This window comes from Oxyura jamaicensis, chromosome 4 (assembly GCF_011077185.1).
Source record: "Oxyura jamaicensis isolate SHBP4307 breed ruddy duck chromosome 4, BPBGC_Ojam_1.0, whole genome shotgun sequence".
In the NCBI taxonomy this organism is placed as follows: domain Eukaryota; kingdom Metazoa; phylum Chordata; class Aves; order Anseriformes; family Anatidae; genus Oxyura; species Oxyura jamaicensis.
In genome coordinates this window covers 53,645,684-53,667,245 of record NC_048896.1, presented here as the reverse complement: position 1 = coordinate 53,667,245, position 21,562 = coordinate 53,645,684, and the positions used below count along the sequence as shown (strand labels likewise).

Below are 21,562 nucleotides of genomic sequence, written 5' to 3'. Positions count from 1 at the left end.
CACCTAGTCATTTCCGTTGTAGAAATGAGCCTTGGTTTCTTTTGCTTTGGGGACCCAGGAAACTTCTGAGTTGCCAAAGCAGAACAGTGTCTGCTATAGGGAGGTCTGTCAGCACTGGGTCTCTGGGAAGAGCTGCTTGCAGATGTTATGTATTCACAGCTGGGTAATCTAACGTGGGCAATATTGAAACTATTTCCTATGGAGAATACAGAAAAGTAAGAAGGAATGCTGCAAATGCCAAGCTAATCTTTCCGTGTTTCTGGACAACATGAAAACAGAGAAGCCTTACTTAGAGATCATTGCAAGTTGAAAGTCTGTTGATTTTGTTTGTCCCCCTGTGTTTGGGTAATTGCTGGGTAGCACTTGCAGTCACACTAATAGTCAGACATCCTACTGGTGTACAGTTTGCTTCCACTAGAGCGAGACTGGGCTGCTCAAATGGCCTTGCAGCAGGTATTGAGGAAGCTGTCAACTCAATCTGGGCTCTGAAGTCTGCTGCTGCTTCCACTGTTCTCAGAGGCGATAGCTTTGATGGTTGTTCTTTGATTGCTCTTGTGCAGTCTTAGGCCCTCGTTAAACCTTGCTGTGCCATATGTAATTGCCAGCTCTCTGCTCCATATCTCTTACACTACAAGTGTTTTCCCTTCCCTTCCCTGTCCCTAGCCAATGTATGACTTAGTCCTATAGCATGCTTGGTCCAATAATGAGATGCAGTTTTAAGGCCAAGTGTGTAGTTTCTGCAGCAAGGTATTTTAAAATGAGGCAAGCCTGTGAAAGTGCTAAGAACTGTAATCGTTGTTGATTGAGAAGAAATGACAGAAAGGGGGCACTAAGGAACATCTCTTGAGCAGGTTATTTTTTCAGAAATAGCCCGTGTCCTCCACCTAAGAGCTCTATGTGGTAGTAGAACGCGTTTTGTCTGGTAAAGTTTTATGTATTTTAAATGAATGTTGTTGTGCACTATACTTTAGAATTGATAACAAAGACAAACAGATCGTAGGAATTTAAAGTAGCTTTACGTTTGGGCAGCTTCCTCGTTAATATCTTTTGTCCCCAGAAGAAGTCAACGATGTATGTGGGTATTTTAATGTGGAAGGTGATTTGAAAGGAGGCACAAGTCTTACCCAACCTGACAATTGATGCAGTTGCAGTGTATTAAGAATTACTTTGTGGTGCATTTTTTTTAAAAGGCTTTTATCTAGAAATGGTGATATGAGGTGTAATCTGTGTGGTAGTCCTTTGTTCTGTCTTCACAGAGTGTATGAGAAACTTGTACTAAGAAAGTAGCGAGGCCCTGAGCTGTGTGTAAAGTGAAGTGTAGCGTTTAGTTTTCCAAGCAGAGAGCTCAGCTGTGCCATCCAGGTCTGGCCTTCTAGGGTGACAGTGGGGTTTGTTGCTCAAGTCCCAGTTACTCGGCCATCACACCGAGTATCTGAATGTGCTGCAGTATGCGGAGTTCATTGTTATATTATCAAACTTGTTTAGAAAATACTTCTGAAATTTGCTGCTGTGTCAAGCCAAGTGATTCCGTATAGTTTGATCATTTTCTCCTCTAGGTGAATTTTAGGGCCCTGTCCAGTGTGATCTCCTCAGATGAGGGCTACCCTTGCTTTTAACAGGCTTTTGGTTTATAGACACTAACATGCCAGCAACGTTTATCCTCTCTGTAATGTAAATTGGCTCAAGCATATTTTGGGTTGAGCTCCAGAGGACAAGCAGAAATTAGTTACAGTGCTTCTGGTTGGTTTTCTTTCTAATCTGCCATTTTTGGGAGTTTCTTTCCTGTAACACAGATGTGCTCTGCAGGCAAGGGATACTTCAGGGAGAGGCTGGGCTGCCACTGGAGCTGCTGGCGTATTTGCTCGCTAGGGTGGAATTAGAGCCGCTGTGGTGGAGCTTCTGGAGGGAGGTTTGTGGTGGTGTCAGCACTGCAGCTCTAAATGCGTGTGTACTCTGTAATCATGGCATAAAAATGACAAAGGGGGAGGAGGGCCTGCTAATTACTAATAGTAATGTAAGTTACTGTAAGTTACTGTGTGCACAGAGATCTTAAAAGGTAATTTTCAATGTGCTTTTTCCTTGGGAATCTTTCTATCAAGCACATTCATTATAAATATATGCTCAGGCTTTCATTTGGTATCATTTGAAAGCAGTCTTCTTTCCTGAATGTTTAAGTCCCTTGCAGAGATAGCTGTTGTTTAAGCTGTGGTTTCTGAGCACAGCTTCTAGCTTCACAGCCTGACAGTAATAGGACGCAAGGAAAAACTGGGGGAAAATATCTTTTAGGTGGTCAAATTTAGAAACTTTTAATGCTTTTGAAAGTGAGACTTAATGTGTTGCTCTCTTTTAACTGTTACTTCCCTGATTTCTAGAACGCTACAAATATCTTTTGCCATTGTGTTAATATGTTTTAAATAAAGCACTGACATGGCTGGCAGCATATTGCAGCATTTGTCTGATTGTTTCCCTAAACAATGTCTGTCTCAGAAGCACTGTGAGGATAAATTAATATGGTAGAGAACATCATAGGTCACTAAAGGTGTGGGATCTTACAGTTGCATAGGTAAGTAGATACCTGTACTGTGTTCTTACAAGAAATTTGATAGGGGGATTTGAGAACTTTTTGGTCTATTTTCAAAAAAAAAAAAAAAAAAAAAAGAGGTTTATGCTTCTTTTTTATCTTCCTGTCAAATGAGGCCAGAAATATAGGAAGCCAGACTTGGGTCTGTTGCTGACAGAAGTACTTCTAGGGCATTTAGAGACTGAGCCGTAACTTTTCTTATTCAGGTTCATGGATATTGTTGCATTAACGTTAGTACCAGCAGTGGCAAATACTTAGGATGGCAATAAGAGGCGAGGCTTAAGTCTTTTCAAGCCTTCCATTCGTGTTTTGTGAATAGCATGATGTGTTTGCATTTCAGAGAGACAATATAACCAGAAGAATGATTTAGATTTTGTTCACTGGTCTTTTCCAATGGAAGCTCTAAGCTGTGGAGAAATGATACTTGAAGTGAGATCTGACTCTTTCCTGTGTCTCTGAGCTCCCAGATTCTCCACGTCTGCCCAAGACAGATTTTTGGTCTTGCTTTGCTCCCAGCTTCAGAAATTGTTTCCAGCTGTTTGATAGGAGTTGTTTCTCCCCCAGTGCTTCTAGATTTTCTGTTTTATAAACCTGTACTTTCTAAGTTCCAGCAGCTAATTGTTTCCTTAATGTAATCTCCTGCACCTAAAAGCAGAAAATCTTATAAGTATTTAAGTTAACCATCCTCATCATCTTTCCTAGCCAGATTGTCAACCTGGCAATTGCAGGAGACTGGATGTTTTTATGGATGCATTGCATGGTGTCATGGAGCTAAACCCGAGAGCATAAAAAGATACAGTATTTTTTTTCCTTTTCTTTTACAGTGCAATTTTCCAGAGAACCAGGATGGCTAGAAGGCACTCTAAATGGCAAGAGAGGACTTATTCCACAAAATTATGTTCAGTTTTTATAGCTTTATGCATTGAACGCCAAGAAGGTGTACATGGTATCCATGGATTTTTGTTATGGTCACTTCTCTCTACTTTTGTGACTGCTTTTAATCAACGAAGAGCCTGATTATGGGTTGAAGATCCTAATCTGTATAAAGACATTAAGTGTTGCCAAATATGAATTAGAAACAAAAGATTCTTTAAGGGTTGGAATGGGTGGGGACAGGACAGTTGGATGGAGGGATAATTTAATTTTTAATGTTTATTTTTTTCAATTGTAAAGAACCATAGTAGTATGTTTGTTTGCAAGATAACTAGCATTTTCTAGCATTTGAAGTCAAATATTTAGTTGATCTGTAACTCAGCTATCAGTTGAAGATGATTTTTTAAAAACTTAGTGTCCTGGAGATTATGTGTCTATATCCAGCCTTTTTAACAGAATGTGATTTGAGATTGGAAAACACTGTTGCATAAAAAGCTATCATGCCGACACTTAAATTACATTTCAAAGTGGAATAGACAATATGGAACAGACATATTGGTAAGTAAAATGATAGCTATCAAGACATGACATTTTTCAGATGTCTTCAAAGAATACATTCATTTATGTTATGTGTGTGACTTCATTTATTTTATAAAGGTAAGACACAAGAACCTTTATTACAGGCTTGTATGTATGTCATGGTTCCTTTGCTACTCAAAAATATCACTGTAAATGAAATAAAACGTCATTTGCTATTCGACCTTAGTCATTCCTTAGTTGGAGAATATTTTGCTCTGTTTCTGTAAGTTATGACATGAAATAATTATTGGCAGCTCTTTGCAGTCAGTCACAAACAGGCTCTAAGATGGATGGGGAACTTTCGTCACTCAAAATAGGCAACTGCAAGACCAAGCCAAAGGAAAAAGAGAATCTCTGGCTGTGATCCTTGTGCATCCTGGAGGCATCGTGCATTTTATCTGTTGTCTATCTGTCTGGCTCCTCCTTGAGCTTCCCTTTCTTCCTCCCCCGTAATTGTAGATTGCAAGGTCTTAATGAGACTTCACAGTATCAGAGTCCTCAAGTAGCTGCCTCGGTATTCGTAGAACCATCTGAGTAGTAAAAGAGTTATCTGTGATCATAGAAAAAGCTTCCAGAAATCTTGTGGTGTATAAATCTGTGCCTTGTGATAAAAACACTACGTGCAGTTTGTCACTAATCTTTGTATTTTACTCTCCCTCAAGTAAGACCCTCTGGGAGGCAGAGGAGTGGATGCAGGAAAATCTGACAAGGTGGCATGTTAGTACAGGCTCAGTTATTTGGACTCAGAGGGCTCAGTTAGATTGGACTCCATGGATTTTGAGTCATTTACAGCAGATAATCACTTCACTTGCAAGTTTTTCTAAGTAATGTGATTAGTAAATCAGTTAATGGCTAATGCTGCCTTAAGGTTGGGGTGTTTTTTTTTCCCCTTATGATTTAACTTCATACCATTATTTTGTTCCTTTGCCCAGACTGTATAGACTGTTGGAGTATGCACAAATCATTTCCAGATGGAGCAATGGTGGGCCAAGTCAGTACTGCTCTCCAGCACTAAACCTCATAGCTTGGAGGAATTTCATTTTGTGAATTCTCCTTGTGTGCGAGCAGTGACTCTCTGCCACAGGCAATTCTTGTCTTGGCACAGTGGCTGAGTGACCCAAGCACGGAAGATGACTTCTGTAAAGGAGATCCAGTTCTATAATTTGCTTCTTGACACAGTATTCAGGAAATAGTTACAGCAATACATGCAGCAAGAGATTGCAGGTTTCCTTGCTCAGATTTGTTCTTGTTCACATGGCAAAGTGCTGTTTTGGCTGGTTATCATGTCGCCTGGGACCTGCATGAACTCATTTGTGACCTTAACAGAGGCATTCTGAAAGCAGGATGTTTTCTGTGTGGCCAAAATCAGTTTTCATTGCTACTAGTTAAAAATGTTTGACAGAACAGGGAGAGTGTAAATCCTGGTTATTAGCCTAGTAGGTGTGGCAGCTAGGAATGCTGGCTCATCAGCTAGCGAAGCAGTGATAACTTGAAGCTTAGAGGCTTTGTAAAGTCACTTCCATTTGTGTTGCTGCTGTTCTAAACGTGCAGTGCATGTTAGCTCTTGTTCTGGTTGCTGTCTTCCAAAATACTCAATGTATTTTTCAGCTCTAGTTCTGTTCTTACTGCATTTTTTTCCTTTTAACTGAGGTGGTTAAAAAAGGCAGATATATAGAGAAGGAATAAAAGACATGCTCAGTGTCTCTTCAGTCCAGCCCTGTGACGCTATTTGCCTTTAGGTGAGATGTTTTGAGATTTCTGTTACTTCTGGAGCCACGCAGAACCCGAAGAAGGAAACTTCTCTACTGAGAAACAATACAGTGAGCAAAGGTAAATACTGTTTCAACTTTCTCAGGTCCCAGACTTTGTCCAAAAGCAGTGGTGTGTGCTGAGCCAGATCTGATCTGGCTTTCAGGTTAACCACACTGTCTCTTAGGAATTTAGCTGTGGTCACTGCTACCCAGCATCCGGTTTTCCACATCGCCCTGGTCATACCAAGGCTGAGTAGATTTGTGCAGGGTTCCCCCGCCCGTGCTGTGCCGGTTGCTGTGCACAGAGGCATGTAGGGCTCAGTTTTCAACAGCTGAGACTCCCTCTAGCAAATGCCTGGTGCAGGCTTTAAATTGAAGAGGGTGATTTAGGAGTAAACTGTTTTGTACATTTTATGCAAAGTGATGTTTTCTTTGTGGGATATTTCTCTGTGGGAACAGAGATTGAACCCCCTGCCCGGGGATTAAGGTCTAATGTGTGTTTGCTGAGTAATTAATGAAAAAGCTGAGCCTCCAGCCTAGTTGGGATGAGTAGCAATTTGTGTTGCTCACTGGACAGCACTCATCTCTGCTCCTTGGCCGGGCGGTATTTTCACTTTGCTGTTCTCCCTGGGGTTTTCAGACTGCTTGACGTTGTTAGCCAATGTCCTCCCTGATCTTCATGGTAGGTTTCCTTCTGATGCCCAGCCCTTCATTGGGATTGAAAGAATAATCTCAGAACTCATTAATCTGGCCTGTAATGAAAACAGGTGTTTCTGCTACAGTGCTTATAGCTGTAGCTAGCTGAGCCTCTGTAATTGCATCATAGAAAAGACCTGGGGAGAATTTTGCCTTTCTCGGTGCTCTGTTCCTTCATTTCTTCTCTTAACCCATTTTACCATTCTTACCTGGTTTGCTATTTCATGAGAAAATTCCATCCACTGCTGACAGAGGGCTTGTGTAGTCTGTAAATGCACCAGAGCTAAATGTGTTTAAGTGGAAATCTTCACTGGAGTTTCACCTATTGGGCTGACCGTGCCTCAGGCATCGTTTTCTACGTGAGAATTCAGCAGTGTGCCGTCATCTGCACTTCCAGTGACCACAGGTAAGCACCAAATAAAACTTCATCCTATTGACATTACATTTAAAGCATTAACACCTTACAGTATATGGCATGTTTTAACTAACAAGAATCTTTGAAATGAAAGGGTATTTTTCACTACTTTCTAGCTTATCATTAATATTGTATGCAACATAGACTCCCATTCTCTGCAGATACCTGAGGGAAAGCAGTGTCCCAGCTTGAGGTCAGAATATAAGTTTCATTTTGTTTTGAAGTAGTGATAGCATTTTATATTTCTAGAACAGCATATGACAGATACATCTGCTTCTACGCATATGGGAAATTTTTCTTAACACTGCTGATCCTCTACTTTCCTGGTGACGATTCAGCAAACAGAAGGCAGGTGCAAGGATTTTTGACAATAAAAATTTGTGTAACGTGCTGTTAAAAATTGCCATTAAGTGGTGGTCCTGCACCACAGACTTAGTTTCATGCAGAACTTTGCAGTAGATATTTAAGAAAGTGCCCAGAACGAACCAGCATAGCAAGAGTTTTATTTCGCTTTCTAACTTTTTAAATGTAATTGGAAGAGACCTGACTCTTGAGAAGGCAATTTGATTTATTAGCTTGAGAAGCCTCGTAGATGTAAAATAGTCTATCCGTATTTCCAGGGAAGAAATTCTACCTCTGGTCAGTAGGTAGAGCAGCTCTGGGTTACCTCAATCCTGAAGCCAAACTTGTCTGGCTAGTGAAGGCTGCTGGTTTTCTTTCTTTGAGCAGGATGTGTTTTTTTGCATGTAACAGTGTCACCACTTCGTCATTTGGAAAGCACAAGTACCCAGATTAAATGACCCAAACTCCTCAAGGTTGGGCCTTTGTTTTTGCACAGTGTGAGCTGCTGCTGTCTGGCTGAAGCCGCTGTATGTGCATTATAGTCCAAATTACTAGAGCTTGATAACAACAAATCGCTATATGTCTGAAGATGTTATATTGCATTGTTAGTTACTCTTTGTTGTTTAATATTGTTTTCAAGCACGCAGAAGCTTGATTCTAAGGATATCACTGCACCAGCAGCTATCTAAGATTAAAATGCAAGAAATACTTGCAATCAAACCAGTTTAATTCATGTATATTTGTACAATTTGTATAAAAAAAAAAAAAAATAGGTACTTGCAGACATTAACATAAAGACCAAACAATATTTTCTATTTATTTAAAAAGCTTTAAACATACAGAAGCAAACCCCTAATTATAAATGCATCATTATGCATAGATTTTACTGTTTACACCATACTGCTGGCTGCTTTTATTTTTTCATCCAGGAATCTATTTAAACTTCAAGAATTCTTAAACATTCCTCTGAGCTTCCTGGCCTCAGAACTGCTGTCTATCTTATCGAGTCATTGACCTCCAGCTGAAAACATTGCTCTAAAAAAAGAAAAAGTCAAATCTTTAATAAACAATTAAAAGTGCATTAACTGTAGAATTGTTTAATTTCATAAATGTTTAAACAAGTCAGTGAAAAACACCACCCTGTGAATTAGCTTTTTGCATTATTGATTGTAAAGTATCGTTTTAATAAGATTTTGCTATTGCAAACTTTAGTCTATTTTATTTTATGCAACTGGTCAGTCGCACGGTGTGTAGTATTCCTGAAATACCCACTGCAGTACATTAACACTATTTTACATTTTTAACTGTGTATACAATGCTCTTGCTGTATATCCCCGTTCGTTCTTACAACAAAATAATTTAGCTCAATGAACAGAAGCCCACTTTTAAAAGATGTTTTCGTTTGTCTTTTATTTTGCAGGAGACAAATGCCTATTTCATTCTAAACAAATTCAAAATAATGTAACTTCCTGGTAGCTAAAAACTGATTTTTTTTTTTTTTGCTGTACACAGGTTTAGATAAAAGAAAAAAAGTGATGGCTATTCTGCGTAAGTGTCCTTGATAAGAGAATACTGCCTCTTACAACATCTATATCCAATTGTATCTATTACTTCAATGATCTCTAGCAAAAATAATAATCAATGAATGGTTTCATAAACAACAGGTGATTAAAGTAAAGGATTTATTATAATCTGCTTACAGTTGTTTGCAAAGACAGACATACGTTTTTGCATAAAGATATAAATTGCTTTTTAAAACTAATTTAGTGTGTTTAATTATATGAAGTTTCTGTGAATTATGAATTGTACCAAACCAAGATTAAAAGTAATAAGGTACAAAAATAGGAGCAAACAGACAACAATTTGGACTGGGACAGGCATTTAACATTGAAGTGTAGAATATGGCTTTGCTATTTTATTCAAGCAAAGTTACTCTGAGACAGAAAAGGAGGCAGTAACTTTGTTAATATAAAAAGCTGCTGCAGACCGTATTCACCCAGAACCTGGCTTTGAAGTTTTTCTATTTTAGACTTTTTAAAAAAAGCAAATGAAAAGATGGATGTATGACTGTTTCTTTACTGTAAACAACCAGTCTGCATGCTGTGTATCTCACGTTGGAAGTTTGGCTTTCATATTGCTGTGCAGGTCAGTATTTAAAGATCTGCCTATGAATTAGACTTCCAAAATGCAAATAATATATGTATGTATATATTTATATATAAAAAACCTCTCTGAATACAGTCTTTACAGATTACCCATTGCATAAGGCAGGTGTCATTTAAAAAGACAAGTAGCACTGACTGTCTTCAGTGCACCTCAAAATTTGGAATCAGAAAGGGTGTATAATTCCTATTAGACCACCATTGGAAAGAAATGCTACATTCTGACTGGTCAAGGGACAAATTATAGCTCAAAAACATCAGTGTCTCCCAGAGAGAACTCTACAGATTAGGACTCTGAAAAACTATTCTATTGAAATTAGCACATGGCAGCAACAGTTGAGCCTCAGAAAAGTTCACCTGTCCTCTATTCTACGCCAAAATTTCGTATTTGCTTATAAATTGTGAAATAGTGAAAATCACCTCAAAAAGTTTTTCTTTGCAGTCTTATTCTACAGAAAACATTTTTGAGACAAAACCAGACCAACTGAGTTGAAGTTGTAGTGTGAACATCTTTCTTTCGTGTGTTCTGATTATTACAAAAATTCATACAAAATTAAATATGCTTGGAGTTTTTTCACTAAAAATTCTACTCAGCTAATCTGCCCGTATCAGTACCTTACCATCCCTCTCACCAGTACAAGTCTGTTCGGTGTACTTACTGTAATGATCTGCATGTTCCTTTCATCATAATCAGAAATCATTCTCCCCAATCTGAAATAATAATCCGACTTTTTAAGATGTTTTACGTATCCAGTACTCAAAGGAAAAAAAAAAAAATATTGGGAAACCGTAATAAAAAAAGAAAAATCATTCAATGTCTTATTCACCTCTTCCCCTGAGAGAGAAAGGGAGTAGAGGGCAAGAACTTACTGTATCATTAAGCTGGCAAAAGCTTTGGAGAGACTGTAATTTGTCTTGTTAAATGAAACCTTCGTAAAGTGGCAAACACAACAAGTGTAGTTTCCTACAGAAATATGAAGCACGATTTCTAAGATGTGCTCGTCACGTACACTTGCAAGCGAGACAAAAGGGAGAAAAAATATAGAGGAAAATAGAAAGGCTTAAATACAACTGAAAAGGTTAAGTGTGGTTATTTACAACAGATATTGTAAGATGGTAAATTAGATATGATGCTAAAAAAGGCACAGCTTTCCCTTTCTTAAATACACTGTAAACGGTTCATTATGCATGCAGAACATTTCACTTTACAAAAAAATTACCTTGTTTGTTTAGACAAAGATAGTACTTAAATAGTCTCCAGCAAAATAGAGTTCTTTCAAAAATACTTTCCCATTCATCCTATTAACCATTAAAGATTTTTTTTGTCTCATTTACAAAAGTTCCTTACACCTTATTTCAGGTCCTTCACAATTTATACATACAGCAATGTACAGTACAGCAAAAGACTGCAAAAAATTATTTGTAAAGCCAGCACAATAGATACTATAAATTGATACCAGGGCATTTGTTTTCACATCTTATCCTGCTTAATTAAATAGTAAATGGACACTTAACACAGTGTATATCATCTATGAGGGGATAACATGGGATAACAAATGCCACAGGTGGGGATAACAGAGTATTCCACACCAAATGTTCTGTTATTACTTTACACATTAGGGTTTTGTGTGTGTGTGTGTATATATGTGTGTATATATATAGTTTTTGTTTGTTTTTATTTTTTTTACAAGAAAAGAATATTAATGCCCCATATTGACTTTACGTTTTATGTGCAAACCAAGGGTAAGCTTTAAAAAGTTCTCATTAGTTCTTGAACCCTTTTAAAACAAGCAAACAATACCAGAAACTACATGGCATATTTAAAACTCCATCTGTTAAAATATCAAAATCAAAGAGTTATTGACTAGATATGGCTTTTCATCCAGAGGAACAGGAACATTTTCTAAATGCTTTAGGGTTATGGGGTAATTTCCAAACATCTAGGTCTTGCCAAATCCAAGTCAACTGTTTTTCATTCCCCAAACCCTTAGTATGATTTTAGACTATTCAGAGACTGGTGAACAAGTGTAAATAGCATGTTTAAAATATGGTTTCTTGGGTCCTTCATGGGTGTGGAATAACACAGGGAAACTTAAGGCAAAGTTCTTCCATTTAAGACATTTTCTATCACTTCCTGTGAAAGTACAGGGGCTTGGCATTCCCAGATTCCACCTTTGGTAGCTGGTCACTGATGATTTCCACCAGCATGGCTGGAAACTCTACTTTCAGTGCCTGAGACTCTCGGAAGGTGTAGAAACAGAATTCCAGTAAGTCACTGACAAGCTGAAAAACAGAAAGAAACAATACTTAGGAAAAATGCAGAGAATTTTGCAGGCAAACAATAGCTTATTGATAATGATGGGTTATTACCAAGAAATGGTACCTTAATTCTGACTAGGTGGTCTATTTCCAAAGAAAAAAAAAAACGAAAGGCAAACAAAAATATTCAACTCCCAAAGTGCTATGGCATTGTTTAAAAATCAGCTACCATGGAGAAACACAGATACCTCCACAGATCTGATTTCTCACCATTATTACACTTTGCATTTCACTAAATGGCCACCGGCCACCACGTAAACTCTTGGTACTCAGTGTCTATGAAAAGAAAGGCTTCTGTCCGCAGGGAAAAGATCAACCACGAAGTGTTGTATCTCTCTTTACCTTTCAGCTAAATACATGTACATTAAGTCAAATTATTTGGTTAACTTCAGAGTACTCTCCAAGGGCCACAACTTAAAAACTGCCAGAGCAGCTGAATAAAACAAATGCCATGTCACAACAAAGCCTTCCAAGCTTTATAGCATCACAGTCCCTATGAGAGCATTCATCTGATAAGACATTTCTATTCATATATAAATACATTTCTAGTACGTAGTACACTTTTTTTTCTGCTTACTTCTCATTAAACTAGAGAGGCAATATTTAGGGAGGTAGTAGGTGTTCCCCCCCCCCCCCCAAAAAAAAAAAAAAAAAATAACTTCTCTATTTTTGGTAGCAGCACACGTTTACTTTCTCTCAGTATATCAAGCATAATATTGAGAATTGGAAAGATAAGAAAAACATTTCTAAGGAGTCCTTCAATGACAGAGAAGGAAACTTTTTTTTTTTCCTGTAGTACTTCAAGATCTGAGTTACTGCTCTAGGGCCACCAGCAGAACAAAGCTGTACCTTACACTTAGCAGCAGCAGCCCTTCTGCTTACTCTGGGCAGCAGAGGTTTTCACACGTGAAACCTTATCACAGTTGTCCCAGAGAGCAGCAGACACCTGTTCATAATCCTAATAAAGGTGGTCTTCAGGAGTAACAGGAATGCAAGTTAAAACACCAAATAGCATACAGATAGCATCAGCTTTTTGGTGTGTGGAAAAAAAACAACAATGTACGTCTTAAAAGCACCAATATAGTCTGGCTTCTACCTCATCTCCAGTTTTATTCTTCTCATTTATCAGTTCCAGGTCTTTGTTTTGGTCTATACCTTATGGGAAATTTAATGACACTACATGACTCAAAGTTAATTTTTACTTTTCGTACTTTTTTTTTTTTTTGTCTGTCTCCATACAAAATTGCAAACTGATGTTTGAAAAGTCAAACATGATGCAGTGTCCTCTGTCTTTACAAAGGATTTACACCATTTCTGCTTATGTAGTTTATCAAATACAAGTTTGTTGTTTCAGTTCTGAACATGTAGAGTTGTACTCTGCAGTAAAGCCCCAGTTAAAGATGTAGCAAATAAAAGTGTACTTCAGCAAGGCTGGAAAAGAAATAAAAATATATGGGCAACAACAGCCTGCCTTCCTGTAGCTCCATACCTTGCTACTTAGTTTCAGGACTTTCACAGCTGTTCTGGCAAACATATAAGCAGTTTATGAACACCATCAAGAAAGCGCTGGGACCACTCAAACACACAACTTTCTGCTCTTGAGCACTACAAGAGTCTGTTTGCTATTGCTTAGTTCATTCCTGATGATCTGGCATGTCATGAGGCAATGCTAATTAATTAAAACAGATGCATGCTAAATAAGCGGCATAGACATAATTTGGTTTTCAAGGAAAAAATGCTGATGTTCAAGGGTTTAGCTTTAGCCATTACAATTTTTTTTTTCTCTTGCCTATACCCTATGCAGAAAACAGGCCAAACACACACAAAAACCAAGTGAAGGAAACTCCTGGTATACAGCCATTGTATCCTCCTGCCTGTGTCCTCAAACACCAGCACCCTGGCAAACCAAGCCTCACATCCCACAGCCTTAACCATGACTTGAACACGAGCGCTTCCTTCACATCACTGAACCCGAGAGAGGGGCTGGGGTCATCCCTGTCCGACTGCCAACCAGCCGTGCTGTGCCAGTAGCTCACCGTCTGTCAATATAAGCTAAGTCCCGCATCACACCGAGTTGTGAAGATTATTTTGCGATGCCTCCGAATGCAGTGGGATGGGTATCACAGAAAAGTCTACGTAGAAACTGTTAATTCTGCCCTTCAGAGCCAGCTTTTAGCTGTAGTAAATTAAGCATCCATGAATGGCTGGTGGATATGTGGAATAAAGGCAAACTGTAAAATAACATCCAGAGAGCATAATCTGTTCTATACAATAAACAAGGTAGCTGTCCAGCGGGGAGCACAGAGAATATGATCACAGTTATCATAATCATAGCACATGAGTGTCACCAGAGAGGGGAAGAAAGGTTAAATTACCCAGCAATTACGACAAAAATTTAGAACTCCCTATCAACGTAATTTTTTTTTTTGAGCCTCAAGAATAATGTATTCTGTATTTAGTTAGTCTTCTAAAATTTTTGCTCCTCTATTTCCTTTCTTATGCAAAATTACCAACTTTAACATATTTAATAACAATCTACCCCTTTAACAACAACAACAAACAAAACCAAACAGCAATAAGAAGTCTGAGTTGAAGCATCTGTACCATGTGTAACAAGGACCACTGGACTTGGTTAGAACAACTGCCGCTTTAAAAGCTGTGTAGTTTGGGGGTCTAGCACTAGGGGTGTTTTTGTTGTTGTTGGCTTTTTTTTTTTTTTTAATTAATTAATATGAGAGAATCCTAAGTAAAAATAAATACTGCAAGAGAATCAGAGGCATGTAATAATACAATATGGGAAGGTCAGCTAGAGAAGGCTGCAGAAGTAGTAACTGAAGAAAAGGAGGAGCATGGCTGAGAACCAAGCAGCAAGCAGTACTTTTTTTTTTCTGCATGTGTTTTTAAATATTGCCAGCAGCCTTGATATGAAGATGCACTGAAGGGATGAAAAATTCAGGTTCCATAGGCAACATCAGTTTTGAAATTTCAGTAGCTGCCTCTGCAGCATTCATCTGGTACTATATTATATCAGTTAGTTTGATTTATAACAGGTAAATAAGTTAGCTAGCCTTTTGCTTTAAAAGAGAAGCTCCCTCTTCTGTAAGGAAATGAAAAGTTTGCTTTCTTTTCTAAGATGTAAGCTCTGTCAGCATGGAGACAGTGACTGATACACGAGAGGTTACAAGTGGTCTCTAAATTAGATACGCAAGCTGTCTGGCACCTCTACATTTGGCTTACGATTTTTCTATATCAAATATACTGCTGATTTTTCTTCTTCAAAGGACCATAAAATCCTGGTGTTCTGCAGGCTCCCGACTGCCTTTTACCAAACCATTTTCACCCTCTGCTTCTGGCAGCTTGCGCAAGAAATGCTGACACCACCTCTCCGACAGCAGCCCAAACGGCACCACCACAATTCAGCGGTGTGAACGAGAGCACCGCTGTTCTCACAACTGTTGCGGCAGTGACCAGAAACTTGCCTACTTTCACAGTCTTTGATTATTCCAGTTAGCGAAGCACGTTTTTAAGAGTTACAGCCATAGCACAGCGCAGTTAAGACCATAACTAAAATAACTCCCATTTCTTCAGGACACAACCCGGACATCGCTCTTACCGCTTTAGTGGGTTGCTGCTCAGCTCTCTGAGGAGACAGCAGGAACGCGTGGCAAGCCTCTCTCCCTCTGCACGTGGAGTCAGGCCAGCGCTGTTGGCAGCAGCTCTCAGGTGCTGGGCACCTCCAAGGACTGAGCCCACACCACTGCTGCACTAACTGAGCTGGGCTGCTGGGGTGTGGACACACGGCTGGGAATTGGTACATCCCTGTCCCTGTCACCCCAACTGCTCCAAGGCAGGACAGCTCACTTCCAGGCACATGGATCAGCTGCTGGCTACGGTCCTTCGCCGCTTCAGTCACTAACTGTTCCTCATCCTGTCATCACTGCCTACAGAGAGGGTGCTGCACTTCTGCCAGATCTGCTGCAGCCTTGAAAAGGTTTTTCTGAGAGTTTTCCTTAATCAAGTCTTTGCGTTTGCGTGCTGTATTAAATGCCTCTGAGAAACGGGAGTATTAATCAAACTTCATTTTCTGTTACTAGGGTGGGGTTTCCGTAAAATTAACTTTTTCCACCCATACTGTTCTTCATAGTTAGAAAAATGAATCTCTTAATGAAGTCCCTGGAGTTAATACAGCTACAGTGACCTTTGAGCACTTGCAGAATTTTTACAGCAAAAAGAATCGACTGGAGTTCGGCCATCTTACCATGCCCTCGTACTTCCTGAAGTGGTAAGAACGGTCTCATTTGCAAGGGTGCCCATTTCTGCGCTGAGTTTTCTGACTTCAGGATCTCTCCCGGTCTCTGAGCATGGTATGAACGTCCACAGCATCTTAGCCTTGAAGCCTACTGATACGGCAAGTCAGACAGCAGTGGGGTAACCCCACAATACGGAGTCGTTTTTCCTGTTATTAGCTGCAGCTATTACTGACAAAACCCCAGCACTCTCCTATCAAAACGACACTCCAAAAACTTCCCAAAGAAGAAAACTTCCCACACAGTGCAGGGGGAAGGTGAGGCAAGTCCAAGGAAGGAAGCTGCTGCATCCAGCTATGCAGTGCATTTGCCTCATGCCAGCAAGGAATAAAAGGGGGATAAAATGGATATGGATTAGGCACTGAAAGTAACTAACCAGAGCAGACAGGAACCCTGTTCTGCCTGGACAGCTGCATTTATCTCATTTAGGAACTGTACTCTTTTTTTTTTTCCCATTAACATGGACACAGAAACCACAGCACTTGCAGGTAGTCTAGTACTTGACAGCTAGACATGACACAGAGGAACCAGAGCTGAACTCAGTTTGCATAGCTGGAGGACGTGTGCAAACCCACAGTATCATACACCAGTGAAACCTCCCGAGCCCTTGGCCAGGGTAAATTCTGGGCCAAGTCTCCCTTGTTCTGTTGGGAACTGGGGACTCTGCCCTCCAACCAACACCTCATACCACAAAGGAGAAGAGACCCAACCACAAGAAACAGAGCAAGATGACCCTGAGAGCAGCCCACTGTTTCCATTAAGGATCTGGGAACGAATTTCTCACTTAACAGACGCGTATTAGCTACAACACATGCACTCGTACATCGCTGCTGGTTTTGCAGTGGCCACACAAAGGGACTGGGGATCAGCTCCTGCCTCTCAGTAAGCAGAAAAATGCCAATGCACAGAATTTAGGCACTGGAACTGAACAGCTCACAGCAGCAGGACACAATTTCAGCAAGTAAGGAACAGAATTGCACCCAAAGGTGCTGGCAACAGCTGAGGGGCTCATCTGTGGCTCCGTATTTGCAGGATCGAGCACCTGCAGAGGCACATTTGCATCCACCGCAGCGTGCCTTGCAAACCTGCCCCTTGAGGAGCTGCACCCTTCTTCCCACTGTCAGCTTTCTCAGCGAGTGTAATCCTGGCTCTCTCAGCCTACGGAAAGATCCACCTCAGCTATAAAGTATTCCCTTCAGGAACCATAAAAAATTAATTATTCAGCAGCATGAGCCTTAAAGAATTTATTTTTGTTTGGCAGAAAACATCAACAAGCAAATGACAGTGCAGTGCTGTGCCTTGCCAAGACAAGGGGAAGGTTCACATTAGGGTTTAATGTCATGGCATCGAAACAAAAGCCCTCTTAACTCGAAGTCTGTTTAGTATCAGCCAGATTGAAACCAAACTCAGCTTTTGTTCTGCAAACCGCCTAACCATACACTAAACTCTCTATATGAAATGAGGCTTGCCATGCAAGATATAACCCTTCCTGCCAAAGCCAACAGGAGATGCTGAGGAGGATCCAAATGAAGTTTTTGATACCATGTGCAGTACATCTGTTTCTAATGTTCCCGCATGCCATTTGTCTGATCACATAACACAGTTCACCTACAACCAAGCCCTGCACGCGTACCCCTCGCTGAAATGCCAACAGCCCTCCCGGGCACACGACTGAAACCTTTCTGTTGAGAATGGGCTGTCCCTGCTACACAGCAGCTCTCAACACCTAATGCTGCTTCGTGGAATCACAAAAGCAAGCCAGCCACGTCAAGAAACACAAGCCCTACATGAAGGAAAGAGGTTGGTGGTGCTGTTGCCCACAGTGCTCCCAGATCCTACCCACACCGTGCCCATCCACAAAAGCGCAGGTGAGCTGTAGTGCAACAGTAAGTAAATGGCAACAGCCTCACCTCTGTCATCTCACGCTGAGGGAGGTCACGGGCACGCCGTGCGACCCGGCCGACGCTGTCAGCTGGCCCCGGCTGTGTCAGGAGGCACTGCTTGCACGCAGTGCCACACAGGCAGAGCACCGCAGCACACGGTGATGCCAGGCGCGACGCAGCCCACAGACATGCTCCTAAGGCTGAGCGTGGGTGTGCACACGCATGTGCTTGAGACCGCAGTTGTCTCATCTGCTTGGGACGGATTTCCATCTCTTGCTACTTCAGTTTTGTTTTTGGCGCCTAGAAGCTTTATAGATCATTAGGTAAAGCTGCTGATCTTTTCCAATACTTAAGTGCCTACCTGGCCTTCTTGAAAATTTATTTTTTCCTCACTTCGGCACTTTCTCACCTGCACATATGTTCGCTGTGTGGATGAATGATTTACAACACAGAGCGATATAAAACCATCTTTTTTTTCCCCCCTTTTTTTTCTTCCTCGTGTTATATAAGCCAAGCAGCCTGTAACCCGATATTCCCACGTGGTTCATTTCATGGAGCCCTCGGAAAGTCTTATCTAAAAATAAGGTCAATAGAAGGAAGCGTGAAGGCGCAAAGAAGTAGTATTCCTTTATTGTCACCTGCCTCGCTCAGGTAAAGTGAACTCCGCAATGGCGCGATGCTGCCCTGCTCTGCTCTGCTCTGATGAAAAAGCTGGAGGCAGCGGGAGGACTGAATAAGCATGCACTGTGCACAAGTCCCTTTGGGCGTCTGCTGTAAATGCCAATGCTGTAGCTACAGTCACATGTAAACACAGGACTTCAGCTCCAGTTAGACTGCTCAGCACCAAATATATTCTGATCCTCTAAAATTATAATGGAGTAAGTTAAAAATGCACAGGTGACGGCTGAACAAGCGTTTCTTCTATATGAAGGGACTGAGCAGAAAATTTGCATTTACATGGACAGAATGGAGAAATGCTGCGCTACCTGGCAGTGGGGGCAGAGGAGCAATTCTCACTTCTCGTTAATGTTATCACCTCCCTAAACGTATTCCGATGGATTTCAAACATCAAAAAGTAAAAATCAGTTTTAGAGAGGAAAAATAAACAAGTGTCTTTGTTGAACGTCTCAAATAACACCTCTGAAAGAAAGCACTGTTGTGTAGACAACTGGTCTTTTTAAAGGAGAATGCTGACAATAGGACTTTCTTTACAAAGTCCTTTGTTATAGAGCGCTCTACTAAAACAAAAGTAACACAAAAATAGCTTAATTAAAGATTAAACAAAACACAAGAGCAATCTGAAGGAGCTTCTCCTCTGGCTAGTTCAGCTTCCAGTGGTTAACGCTGTGCTTTGGAAAATGTTTGTAGGACGCTGTGGCATTCCCAGCCAGTGTGATTCTACCAGCCAGTCACCTTAACCACACAAACACATCCACCTAAAAACAAATCCTAGACACTACCTATTCTCCAGAGGGTTAGAAAACCACCTAAATGCAGGGGTTTGTTAACTGCCCTGAGGTTCGGATGTGAACATCTTGCAAATGATTTTATCACCCATCCCCTTTCTTTCCACTGAAACACTACAACTTCCTTTGCTGGCACAGAGCAAGTGAAACCCGATCTCCGAAGAATGAGCTGTTACTGCAGTACTAATAATACTCTCCCTGCCTCCCACCAAGATTTTCAATGTTTTAATGAACAACAGAACAATATTTGAAAAATAATTCCATATGTACGTTCTGTAAACAGACCTCGGGCTCTTCTACAGATTTGACCTGAAGTGCACTGTACTGTACCGTCTCTACAAAAATGAAATTTAAGTTGAGTACAAAGAAGTACATTTATATGCAGGCTCTGAAAGCAAGTGCTGTCGTTCCTTCACGCAGCAAATCTACTTTCCTGCCCACCCAGGATGGAGCAGACCAGTTTCTTCCTTTGCTGCCATTTACCAGTTGTTACTGGGAGGTCATCCCTGCGAGCTACCATGTTTCAGTCTCTGCTTGCGGGACAATCCCTCTGTTGTACCCAGACCTGGCTAAAGCTCCATCTCTGGCCCCAAGAGCCCCCCATCACTCACTGCACTGCAGCACAGCTTCAGAGAGGATGGGCACTTGCTTGGGGCATTGGAGACCCCTCAGGTTGGGCACAGCAGCAGAGCTGGGCCACTGGCTTCCTCAGGGGTGTCATCTGAAGGAGGGTGCGGGATGCTTCTCCATGTCTGAAGATGCAACATTCTGCACTTACCACTTTATTGGCCAGAAACAGGTTGCTCCCAGCTCAACGGCTCAATGTTAGACCTGCTCTGAAATCACAAGCTGGTCCCAAGCACCAGGCACCCACCACAACCTTTCTGAGTCATTTTTTGCTGAAGCACCAATAGCCTTGTCATTTCGGGACTAAACTTTAAGTTTCCCATGTCATTAATTACATCTCACACCCGATGCATACAAAGCAAACACCTCACACTGGAATGAGACAGGACGGCAGTAACAACCTAACAATACCGTGCATCTTATACTTGAAAAGCTCAGTTAAAGCTTCAAATACCCAAGATGGCTTCAAAGTCTAAAAATATCTTTTAAAGTCATCATTATTAGAATACCAGCTGTAAAAGATCAGCAAATTAATTCCACATTTATCAGCACACCAGGCACGTTAGATGCGTGACACACTAATCCAGCACCCTTCAGCGAGAAGTGACTCAGGGATACTCTGCGTGGTGCACTCCCGCCGTGTCTAACAGGGCCAGATCTAACACCACTTCTGTTGAATAGCCTCTGACCTTCAGTGAATCACTGGAGAACACACTACCATTCAACAGAGGAGCAGGCAGCAGGACCCAGCCCTTAATGACTTATAGTTTCTTATTTTACTTGGCAATTGTCCTTAAATTTGTCTGCTAACAACTTCTCTCAGATGTTCCTTTAAAAATGTGTTGTGGTTTCTTTTTCTTCTTTCTCCCTGTGAGTTAGCACAATTAAAAACTACTGGTTTACCTTAATGGAGAGATTTTTGCTTAACTTGTCTGCACTCTCTGAGGAGTTATACTTACATCATGCATGGAGTCAAGGAGTTTAGTCAGTTGGTAGAATCTCTGCCAGCTTTGCCCAGAGTTACTTGGACATTTAGTTACCATCTTCTTTAGTTCTTTAATGTAATTTGCCCTCATTTCTTCAAATGCAGCTTGGCTTTTGAGACCATCCTTGGGAACTGTCATTAAAAAGACAGTCTTACATTAATATTAACTGTATTGCTTATTCTTTTGATGTGCATACTTAAAAAGTTACACTAGTTAATGTATGAAGGAATTAAACCTTGAAGTCATGTCCATAATTTTACAGACATTGGTATGGAATCAACAACATCATACAGATTTTCAAGTGATTCAGGCATCCTCTACAGAGCTGTGATTGCAGACTACTTAGCTGAGGCACAGGACAGAAATATGACACACGCTATCCTCATGCTGAAACTGTTTTTAATACAACCCAACCACACACACACAACAACATAAAAACCCCAGATGGATCAAGAATACTTTTTTAGAATTTGAAGATGTGATTTATCATACTTGAATGATTTCCCACACTTAGGGAAGGAGGGGAAGAATTGCAGCTGTTACGTGTGGAAATGCTAGAACAAGTGACATCAAGT

General features: G+C 40.7%; 2 protein-coding genes across 4 annotated transcripts in view; one reads left to right on the top strand and one right to left on the bottom strand.

Moving 5' to 3' along the window:
• Positions 1 to 4,219, top strand: part of ARHGAP10 (Rho GTPase activating protein 10) — a 143,495-nt gene extending 139,276 nt beyond the window's left edge. For 2 of the 3 annotated variants that reach the window (XM_035323881.1, XM_035323882.1), the window contains exon 23: positions 3,406 to 3,494. In XM_035323881.1, the coding sequence (XP_035179772.1) occupies positions 3,406 to 3,494 (89 nt within the window). Of the gene's footprint in view, positions 1 to 3,405 lie in introns of all 3 variants that reach the window. The other variant, XM_035323880.1, reaches the window with a different exon arrangement.
• A 3,738-nt stretch (positions 4,220 to 7,957) lies between these two features.
• Positions 7,958 to 21,562, bottom strand: part of NR3C2 (nuclear receptor subfamily 3 group C member 2) — a 202,192-nt gene continuing 188,587 nt past the window's right edge. Inside the window, exons 7-8 of the mRNA XM_035323874.1 lie at positions 20,961 to 21,118; positions 7,958 to 11,682 (exon numbers count right to left, since the gene is read on the bottom strand). Coding sequence (XP_035179765.1) covers positions 11,527 to 11,682; positions 20,961 to 21,118 — 314 coding nt within the window. The 3' untranslated portion in view covers positions 7,958 to 11,526. The remainder of the gene's footprint in view (positions 11,683 to 20,960; positions 21,119 to 21,562) is intronic.